Genomic DNA, 12,053 nt, shown 5'->3' with positions numbered 1-12,053 from the left:
CCAAAAAACCCCTTATTACTCCAAAATGGCTAAAACTTAACCTTATTTAATTATTAAACGCTACCTTAGGAAATATTAAAAATATAACCCAAATAGCCACAAAATGCCCAACTGACATCACAAACCATAAAATCATCCTGTCACCTATCTGTAACTGAAGTTGGAAATGAAGGATCCACTGGCAGTCTCATCCCTAAAATCTAGGGATGATCCTAAAATTTAGGAAACAAGCCCTATCCCTCTGAAACTGAACCCAAAGAGTAATCTCATGGAGACCCAACCCTGGGCAAGATCATACCTCCTAAAAAGTAGGAACTGCCTCCTAAAAACAAGGAACGTCTCCCAACTGATCAATAACTGCCAGAACATCAAGTCCCCAACACTGAATAACCATACTGGGTCTCTATCCAACCCTCTCAGCCTACAAGACCCCATAATAAGCTGACTCACATGTCTCTCCTAGACTGAGCTAGAGTTGGGACATGACATGAGAACTTGGAGAGCTTCCTTACCTGTTTTGTTCTTTGTGCCATCATCTAATCCACCCAAGAATCAATAGCTTTGGCCTTCTCTCTAACCTTCTTTGATTGCTTTATGGAGTCTTAGAAAATAGAGGAAGTCAAGGAATCAACGTTTTCAAAAGAGACGGTAATCTTCTGAATAAATGAAATGAGTCATACTTTTACATGTTTAAGCTTTTCTTTCTTCGCCCAAAGCTCATCATAACCATGAGCCAATGTGACTACAGAATCTTGGGCATCATTTTTAAGCTCAATAGATGTTTTCTTCCCTAGCTCCACTCTAGTAAACCTATATTCAAACAACTACAATTATTTTGGAGGGTTATCATGATCTAGTTCTGCAACCTCAGCATAATTCATTTTGTTTTTGTCCATAGCCACTCTTGAAACCATCTTGGCTTTCTTAGGAGCTTTTGGTTTAGATTGCTTAAGTTGCAGAAAAACAATCACATTAGTGTAAACTTCTTGTTTATTCTTCATAGGAGCAACAAAATTTAGTCATGGAGGTAGATCCAAGAAAAATGCTTGAGAAAAACTAGTTACAGCTTGTGCAGGATCAGCCTGAGACTGTACTACAGTTGTTAATATTTATGGTGCTTCACTTTGGACAGCTACAAGAGTTTTCACGGATGACCCATTTTGAGAGGCCTCGGTCATGAATCTATCAAAGTTCATAATGGAGGTATCAAGTAGAGAAACTGACATGTCTAACAAACTAGGATATGCAGAATGAGTCAAAAACATTCTCTAGGTTGCCATGAGGACTTTCAAGTGGGGATTCAATGGCTAATGAAGAAACAAAAATCGCCCTTGGAAATATATGAGGAGCATAGACTGTAGAAAAGGAATCAACATCAATATCTACAGGAGACACAGGAACATCCATAGGAGGAATGAATGACTAAGGGAGAGCCATGAGAGTATCCCCTCTATCTAATGTAGGAGAAATTTTGGAAAACTTTCCTCTTGGGGCTCATCCTTAGTCTCAACAACCTTTATCTGCTCCTGTTGTTTTTCCTTTCCTTCCACTGATATCTCCTTTGGAGATCCACAACCCTTCTAACCTTGGTCTTAATCCTAGTTTTAGAAGAAGAGGCACCTTCTTTGGTATTCACCCTTATTCCAGACTTGCATCCAATTAACCCTGTTATATCGTCATCTAATCCAACGTAAATATTTAATGCCTTTGCTAGAGTTTTTGGTGACTCTACAACACCTCAGGATCATATGAAAGACCAAGATTACTTCTGCAAGAGATGGCAACAAATGTGCATTAAGATGCAAGAATGATATAATATATAATGAACATAATTAAAATGTACATAATATGTCCACTTATATAGGCAAGGCAAGAAGAGACAATGATAAAGAGTGGATAAGTTATCACCTACGCAATGTGGAATTACATGTCTATTAAAGGAGGATCATCCTCCATTATTTAATGAATTATGTGTCATATGACGAGGATGATAATTTGATATGTGCAGTAAAGGCGGATCTCAAACATAAAGTGAATTGGATAATAACTATCACCACCTAAAGCAGAATTCTCCTACACCATGTGCTTAATAAGTGCAAACTCCTAGGTATCTCATATGTAAACTACAATGCAATGCATTATCATATGTAAGCTTAAGTAAAGTGTAATTAGTGAATATTTAATTACAACAATACAAATTATATAATGGTATGTATATCTTCTCACTTCTTTAATACAAATTTAATATAATAGAGAGTATGTATATCTTCTCACTTTCTTTAATACAAATTTAGAATAAGTTCAAATTATAAGTCAGTATATGTAATAGAGACTTTGGTGACTGATTAATATATATTTATGTGTAAATATTGGTCAACACTTTGCAAGAGGAGTATCTTTGACTCGGGCATTACTTTAAATTAAGGATATTCTTTGCTTTGCCTAGGTGGAAAGAGAAGATTGTGCACATTGAACAGTGCAAGTACACTTTTCCTTTTAATCGATCCACCTTGTATTCTTTTCCTTGTCACTTTCTGTTATTTCTATATGCTTGCCAAGTATCATAACCATATTAAATAGGAGATTTAGAAAAGTGGACTAATGTGACATATAGAGATCACATTGGTCACAGTCAGCAGGCCCCAGATGGATTGACGTGGAGTAGACAACTAGAAGGATGCAGTGATGTGCTAAGTCCATCAGTAATGCAAAATGCCACAATGGCATAATTAAATATAACTGAAGTTGGTATATATTTTTAATATGATAATTTAATATCAACTGATTTATTGTGATAACATTAATTAACTAATAAGTAAATTATTTAATTAATAAATTAAATAGTGAACTAATAATTAATGTCTCAAATAATACTTTGTATTATTTGAGCCATTATAAGTAATTAGATTTGTTATTCTCCTAACGCTAATTCTTGGACATGAACATCAATCCAAATGTTCTCAATGTGATGAATATTACTGAAGACTCTTTTGATTTATCTTTCATCCCCAAAGAGTCAAAATATTTCCTGACTTTGAACTTTTTCAATTTGATCTTGAAGCGTTGTCTCCTTGCCTTGGCTGTTGTTGAAATTCTCAGCGAATATCTTTCAAACTGCAATGGATTATGAGAAGATGTGTTAACCCGACTTACGTTGGGCTAGTTGATATGCATGAACAGACATCAATTGCCTTGTTGATTCCATCAAGATGATCCTATCAGTAGGTCACCTTGGAAGCATGTACAGATAGTCATCAAAACAATAAACTCTCATATATGTGAAAGTTGGAAACTAAAGGAAAAAGGAACCCATATTCATTCACCTTCCTCCAAGCTTCCTCAGACACCCTCCTTTTTCCAAATGTTTTATTAAATGAACACATGAAATGACCAAATAAGACATCTTGTACTCTCTTGTAGTGAATCCAGTTGGGCTTCAAAGTGAGCAATTCATAGTAACTCCACATTGGCACTAATCACTTGTAACCTTTGGTGGAAAGGCCTAGAAATGGCGTTAGAGATACTTCTTTGTACACCAAATAAAGAGTTTGTGTAGAACATGAGAGCCGTAGGATCTTGTGAGAACCTTCATACAAGGTGTCACTAATCATTTCACCCCAAAATATATGTTGTTGTCCCTACTTCATTATCACAATGCATCTATACATCCAAGCCGCAAATACGTTGGAATACTTCAAACCCATGGTTCTATTAAAAAGGATGATTATGTCATTAACCTCCTCCTTGAAGTCAATGTGGTACAACTTGAGCCACAAAGACAGACAAGTCCTTTTATTCAAAAGCCATTTTGTATATGCCTTTGGGTTTTCTGATTATAATGAGCGAGATCCTTTTCCACTGTTATGTCTGCATACACTGGAGCGACAAGAACTTTGAAAATCTTGTCAATTGTTTCAGCATACAATCGAATAATGACTTCAATATCATCATCCCTAATTGTTCTTGACTCCTTGTCACAATTAAAGGCAGAAGCGATGACAAACTAAAGTTTCAAGGCAGCCACTAGAAATGTAGTTATTAAGTGTATATGCTTTGTTCAAAACTAGTTGCATATCATTACTCTGTTGCATTTTTTTTTGTCCTTTCAAAGAAATCAAATGTATCAACATGTCCAATCTTTATATCCTTGATTTCGTCAATAGGGGAGATCACTTGAATAGCCATAATTGCATTTTGATATTTATCATACCTGTACTTCATCTCTTTGTCGGATGACACTAGTTCTTAAGACATTGAACAATAATCTGCAAGGCTGCAATGAAAACTCCACAGGGTTAGAACATCATCTTGTGCTATTGTGGAAGCCAGGGTACTCTCTTCAAGAAGAGAAGATTGCAAAATAGAAGCCAAACTTGAGTTCATCATGAGGAAAGGGACTGTAGACAGCTCGGGAAATACTTTTCCACTGGCTTCCTTGGAGCTTTAGTTTGTCCTCGCTTGTGCCTCTAATTGTGACAAGGAATCGACAACAATTAGGGATGATGATGTTAAAGTCATTATCTGATTGGATGCTAAAACCATTGACAAGATCTTCAAAGTTCTTGCCACCCCAGTGTATGCAAACATAACCATGGAAAAGGCTCCTGCTGATTATAATCAGAAAACTCAAGATTGCAAAAGGCATATAAAAAATCACTTTTGAATAAAAGGAATTGTCTGTCTTGGTGACCCAAGTTGTAGACTTTAAAATGAGGTCAAAGGACAATACCAGAACTTGGAAAGTGTAGTTCAAGTTTGGAAATAGCATAAGCATTTTACTTGCAAATGGGAAATCTGTCATTGCACTTTGAATCTATAATGGAAATGAGAAAACTGCCACTTGTAATCAGGTCTTAGAGACCTGATTTCAAGTGATTTAGAGTGCATTTTGGGCTATATTCGGGTCTCGGAAGGTGAAATGCTAGTTTGAAGGAACATTTGATTTTGCAAGAGTAAAATATACATTACAAAATTGCAATTTGGGGCTTAGGAGTGCAACTGTGAGTGAGGAAGGGAAGTATATTTTACAAATGAGCACAACAACGCTTCTTTCCGGATCTTGAAGAGCATATTACAAGCAAATTATTGTATTTTTACTTTGTCCTAAGACCCGAAAATGAATTAGGAAGAAATGCATTATATAAAGTACACCAGGGACTTTGAAAGCGTAATTACAAGTTGATTGCTGCAAATTTGGTTGCTCTAACTTGTGATGTAATTCTCCCAACCTGAAATGTTAATAAAAAAATTTGAGAAAGGTAGTTTTCTTCGACAAATACAGATTCCATACACAAGACCTCAGTTGACCTAACAGTCTAGAACAAAGGCAAGAAGAAGAGGCTATGAAAACATCACATTCTGGCAAAAATGCTTAAAACCAATGACTTTGATGTGATTAACATGAACAAAAAACAGATGCATCCATACCATACGCAAAAGAAAACTACTGACACAAACAAAACAAAAGCAGTGGAGTAAAACAAAAGCCATACCTAGAGATGCACAAGGAAAAATGACCACCAAAAACGCCTTATAAACACCCAGGAAAAATACAAATTGAACTATAATGTAAAGTATACTGGTGAGCTATGCCCTTCTCCCAGGTGGGAAAAAAGAATAGTTGAGGTTTGCCACAGCCCTGGACCTCGTGCTGCAAATTAAATTCAACAAAAAAAAACAAGAAAGAGAAATGGCCCAAGACATTCCAAAGCGGGTCGCATGTTGGAAATATTTCTTAAAAAATTCTAAAATTCAACAGCATAATTAATATTAAAACATAGAAGGCAAAGCATCAAGCCATTCATCAAGTTTCACCATCTGAGATATAACTTATAAGCTACCTTCATATTTGTTTGAATTTCTTCAAGAAACGGCAAAGAATCCCTCAATGATAGTCTCATCACTCTAGACTTGAAGTACAACACCAACACGTGCTCATCATCAGCAACTATTTCCATTTTTACAATGTCCTGAAAGTTGAATTTCTTTGCTGGACTAACCTGCAAAATGGTCCAGAAAATGAAAACTTGCATTATAAATGAAGCATATCAGTTGATTGGCTATATAAGAACAGAATGACTCCAATAAAGTATGCTCCAAATAAACCCTATATCAAAAAAAAAATTGCACTTCGAAACTGAAATCTGAAGATTCTCTTGATGTTCAATTCTAGGAAGCATCACAATCATAAATATCAAACAAAATCATTGCATAGAGTAGTTAAGAGGCAGCTAGTTACATTAAAGCCAGCTATAAGTTATAACAAAGTACTCTAGAGGGGCCGGCAGATCTAACCCAAACTTTTGAAAACCTCTTGTGTTCTGTTTACAAGCAAAACCTTGTCATATGGCTTGGTTCATATTACAATCTTTAGTTATGAGTATGTCATCTTTGTACTGCCTTATTTACCAAGCCCTCAATAGATGAATATACTCACTAAATGCAATATGATGTTTCAAATGAAAGATAGTGTTAACAACTTTTCAAGATTGTCCATTAGGTGTGGGTATCATTTTTTTGACAAAGAAACAGCTTTACTGTTGGACACAAAGGATTCATCTTCATTGATACAAGTCCCAATGCAACCAAGGATACGGTTAGAAGTATGAATATATGAGAGTTTGAGAAAATTGTAGCATATGTTCCAATCTGCGCATGCTTGTAGATATTATTGTACAGATATGTTACTTGGTAGTTGTAACTTACATTATCTTATACACATAGCTCATATGGTATTATTACTTTATTGTCATGTGGAATAAATACTACTGTACTGCTATACATTTTAACTCACACATTTCAGTGTAAAAAAATCAAAACAGATACCCACTAGAACCATTCTTCAATTTAGGGAAAGCTCCAAAACAAAAAGTTTAGAGCTAAACAACACATACTTGTAATTAAAAACATAGATTTTTGGGATGGTTCACAATCATGTTCAAAAATGTGTACATATACATCTTTTTGGATTTTCCTTGTGTAAAAGGCTGAAATGCTCCTTCACCATTAAGGAAAATATTGTACAATTTTTGAATTAAAAGAAATATATATATACATGCTTGAATTCTTCTGCTAAATGAAGAGATTAAACAATGTAAATACATAAAGGAGTTTTATAGGATACCACATAAACACAAATGCTAAGGCTAAATTAAATGTATGATTTAATACAAAGCCACATGCGACAGTTTCAAGCTGCAATGCAAAGCTTACAAATTCATTGAAACAATTTAACCATTTGCACACATACTCAAACATCTCAATAAATATTCATAAGCAAGATAAGCACAATAGATGTCATTGAGTAAATAATAAAATGACAATAACACTAAATACATGCTGAATAGCAATTCCAACATAATGCATGCATAAGAATTACAATTGATTGATCCTCTTTACTAAGTATAAAAACGTGCACACTAATATTGTTTACAAATCTGCATGAAAATAAATTTACTTAATTAATTTCAGTTTCTACAGTAACTTCAACCACTTGCATGATCTGCAAGAGATTTTACAAATCATCTAGTCTGCTATTTCTAATTCAACATCATGTCATTGCCAATTCAACTAACGATTAAAATAGTACAAAGAGCCCTTAAAAATTCTCGTCTCTCGCATGATGACAAGCTATAGAATAATAATAGACTTCTAGGAAGCAGCTCTAAATGATTCTATTGAAGCTTAGCTCAGATGAAAAATCAGAATGTTCGAATTCCTCATTCCAAGTCCAAAAATCAGGAACTCATGAGTTCTAAATCCAATTTTATGAATGCAAAATCTGCTTCTCATGGATTCATAATAGACTACTAGAAGGCAACTCTAAATGATTCTATCGAAGCTTTCCTCATATGCAAAATCAGAATGATCGAATTCCTAATTCCAATTCCAAAAATCAGAAATTGAAGAGTTCTAAATCCAAATGTAAGAATGCAAAATCTGATTCCATTTCAATTCCAAGAAACAAAATCATGAAATGCAAATCTTAAATCAGGAATCCTAAATCCAGATTTCCAATTACTGAATCAGGGTCCAAAATCAGAGCATTCAAGTACCAGAATTCAGCTTCCATTCAACTCACAAAGTCTTGACCATTATGTTATCCATTTCCAATTTATCAACTCCGTCAAAAAAATTCTGTAGAACTGAGGTGTCAAATGGAATCTTGCGATGGTAGTGTCATCGGTAAAATGTATAGTGTAGCCGACCGGTAGGGTAGTATCCAAACGGGCGCATGACGTTTCAATCACCCCTTCGGAAAGGTATATCTACACGTCCGAGATGGACTTTGGAATCATTGTGGTAATCATCATGGATCATTGTAGTCATTGTAATCGGATTGTAATCAGCAAGTGCATACATGAATAAAGTACCTGTTCTGAATTGAATCGTGTTATACATGTGCTAAGCCTTTTACCCTATACAGTAAACATTTGGTGCCGTTGCCAGACGTACCTAGAACGAAGGAATGAGGATTAATGCCGAATTTACCAAACAAGGATCGGAACAAGGTAAAAGATAAAAATGAACTAAGTACAACAAAAGAAATTATAATTTTAACACAGCAAGCAAAGCGCAGGCAGAGACTTCAGCAGATTGCAAATAGGCACCGAAGGGGTGAAGAGGCACAGACGGAGGGAGTGCACTCACCTAGTAGGCTGAGGAGTGCCGAAGAATTGCTGGAAGAAACTCAACAACACTTGAATTTGGTGGAGGAAACAAGGGAGGAGTTACTTAACCTATATACACCGAGGGGAGAGTGTTTGAACGGAAGGGAAACAACTTGTACGACTCGGAGTGCCAAGGGAGCACGAGCGTGGAGGGATCTCTTCGTTCCCGATACATCGGACGAACAGATACAGGCGGAGAATAGAACGTCACTTGAAAACTTTTCACCAGACAACGCAGTTGTTGGGAACAAGACTGTTATCCAGAACAATGCGGAAGTCCAGAACAGCACGGGAGCACAGAACAGCGCGGGAGTCCAGAACAGCGCGAGAGCACAGAACAGCGCAAGAGCACAGAACAACGCAGGAGCTCAGAACAAGGTGGGTACACAAGTACCTCAGAATCAAAGGCAAGTAACGATGGCTGGCCCTAAAGAAAAGTTACCCAAGTTTTACGGTGATGGTTCAGCAAACCCTATCAGACATTGTAAAACATGTGAAACCATATGGACGGCAAATGGTGTGATGAATGAGGATGATTGGGTAAGACAATTTCCAACGACCCTACGGGGTATAGCGATAGATTGGTTTTTTTACACTAGTCCTCAAAAACTTAATACATGGGAGAATGTTAAAAAAGAATTTATAGCAAAATTCAGATTACTCCGAGATAATAATGAAATAGTCGCAAAAATCTACAGCACCAAACAAGGAAAGAATGAGACAGTCCGAACCTATGCCAGCCGACTGAAAGAATTGATCGGAAAGATGTAGAGTCAACCAATGGATGGGCTGAAAAAACGGTGGTTCGTGGAGGGGCTACGGCCGGCTCTTAAAAAGAAAATGAAGATTGTACCACCGGCTCGTACACCGATGCGTATACTCGTGCCATTGATTTGGAAAGCGAACAAAAAACAAGTAAGAAGAAAAAGCATAAATCCTTTGATTCGGACGATTCATCCTCGGAAAGTAGTAGTAGTGATGAGGAATCGAACAAGAAGGTGAAAGCACTACAGAAAGACATGCTTCGAATGATGAAAGAATTCAAAAATTTGAAAAAGAATCTGGATATAGTAAAAGGAGAACGATAGTGCACAGATTGCAAGGAGGACGGCCATACGAAGGGTTCATGCCCGAAGAAGCAGTTTTGCGACATCTGCCAGGTGGCGAGGCATTCCCTAAAAGAGTGCCCGTTTCACTTGAAAGCAAAAGGACACCAACAGGTGTCACTAACGCAGGAAGCACTGAACAATAGCAATAACACGGGCAATGACACAACTTCAAAAGGCTATCGAAATAATAATAGACGCGGAAGGGATGGAAACATAACAATAACAATGGAGGCCGGAGTAGAATACAATATGATGCACGTGGACGGCCAATGATACAGTGTCGGGCATGTAATCTTTGGGGTCACTTCACGAGAAGGAGACACCGCAGCTACTGTGCAGATGGTGTGGTCTAGGGGACCATGAAGATTCAAAATGTCCAAAGCAAGGTGTAAATTTATTAAGCATTGAAACATGTGATGAGAACGTGTTGGCGATCACGCGGAAGCAGGCGAGGAAAGCAAAATATCCAAATGCGGAAGAAGAAAAGGAGAGGTTACAAAAAGCCCAAACAGAGATAGAGAAGCAGATGAAAGCGGAGAAGTCACAAGTAAAAGACATTGTTGAAACTCCGAAGAGAAACTTGGCGGAACAAAACATGGTGAAACAGATAATGCAAACGGAAGTGCCAATTAAATTAAATGATCTTCTCACCATGCCACAGTTGCGTACGGCTATTTTAAATATGATACCGTCCCCGAGAGTGACAGAGGAAGCAAAGGATAGTAAGGAAACAACCATGACAACAGCAACAGACCCGATGTTACTAGCACTTACGACAGGTAGACACCCAGCAGTGGTGGAGATGAGCATTCTAGGTACGGTGCTAACGGATACAATAGTAGATGGAGGATCAGGAGTGAACATGTTGTCGGAAGATATCTAGAAAAAACTTGGACAACCAACACTATGGCCACCCAGCTTTCAGTTACTAACAGCAGATCAACATGGGATAAAACCTAAGGGAACTCTGATGGCGCAGCCGGTAACAATTGGGACACAACCATTTTTACTGGATTTCGAGGTCATTCCACTAAAGAGAAGAGGGTACGATGCCATCCTGGGACAGGGGGTGGCTGGTGCAAGCTAAGGTAAAGCGTGATTGGAAAAGGAACACCCTGTCAATGGAGAAAGGAGGTAGGAGATTTATAATCGATTTGCATACACAGTAGGAGAAGCAGCGTCGTCAAACGCAGAAGGTGAACACGAGAATGACGACGAAGGGAACAAAAGGATGGAACCAAATGATGAAGGGGTGCTGAGATTAGAAGGAGGGTCAACTGATGACGACCTAGATTCAATAAATGGATTGCTACACTGGCAAATGGAAGACTATGAGGTCAATCCGAGCTGCAATATTTTGAGTGTCGAGGAAGGAAAAGAAGGCCATGAGTTTCCGAAGGAGTACAATGAACTGAAGGAGGGAGAAGCGCAGGGGGATGAAACACCTGCCCATACGTTCAGTAAAGATAAACCAATAAAGTATAAAGAACCGACAGTGAAAACAATGAACTTGGGCGATGAGGAGAATCCGAAGAACATTCTTGTAGGAGATGATTGGAACCCAGTATTGAAGGTGGCAACATTTAGAATATTCATGGAGTATAAAGATGTTTTTGCTTGGACGTATAAGGACTTAAAAGGAGTACCACGAGAGCTATGTGTCCACCGAATACCATTAATCGAAGGTGTAGTACCCGTACGGAAGCGATCGTACCGAAGGAATAAGAACTATGCAGCATGGGCCATGGAAGTTGCACAAAACAGGTGGAAGGTATGGCATTAGAAGCGTTTAAAATTATGAAGAGCCAATAAAGTTGCACAAAACAGGTGGAAGGTATGGCAAGAGCCAATTACGTTCAGTAAAGATAAACCAATAAAGTATAAAGAGCCGACAGTGAAAACAATGAACTTGGGTGATGAGGAGAATCCGAAGAACATTCTTGTAGGAGATGATTGGAACCCAGTATTGAAGGTGGCAACATTTAGAATATTCATGGAGTATAAAGATGTTTTTGCTTGGACGTATAGGGACTTAAAAGGAGTACCACAAGAGCTATGTGTCCACCGAATACCATTAATCGAACGTGCAGTACCCGTACGGAAGCGACCGTACCGAAGGACTAAGAACTATGCAGCATGGGCCATGGAAGTTGCACAAAACAGGTGGAAGGTATGGCATCAGAAGCATTTAAAATTGAACAACTTTCAACCCAGTCAATTGGTACTGAAGTATAATGGACGAAATGAAATAAGGCCTAGAAAATATAAAGTTAAA

At 37.6% G+C, this 12,053-nt stretch overlaps 1 protein-coding gene across 1 annotated transcript in view; it reads right to left on the bottom strand.

The window, feature by feature from the left end:
* The window catches only part of LOC149550607 (uncharacterized), a 291,830-nt gene that overhangs the window by 201,752 nt on the left and 78,025 nt on the right, over window positions 1-12,053 (bottom strand). The window contains exon 3 of the mRNA XM_089793598.1: window positions 5,841-5,999. Coding sequence (XP_089649724.1) covers window positions 5,841-5,999 — 159 coding nt within the window. The remainder of the gene's footprint in view (window positions 1-5,840; window positions 6,000-12,053) is intronic.

Source organism: Cupressus sempervirens, chromosome 7 (genome assembly GCF_028749045.1).
Source record: "Cupressus sempervirens isolate cs-2001-9-10 chromosome 7, ASM2874904v1, whole genome shotgun sequence".
Taxonomy (NCBI): domain Eukaryota; kingdom Viridiplantae; phylum Streptophyta; class Pinopsida; order Cupressales; family Cupressaceae; genus Cupressus; species Cupressus sempervirens.
This window is presented reverse-complemented; position numbering and strand designations above follow the sequence as displayed.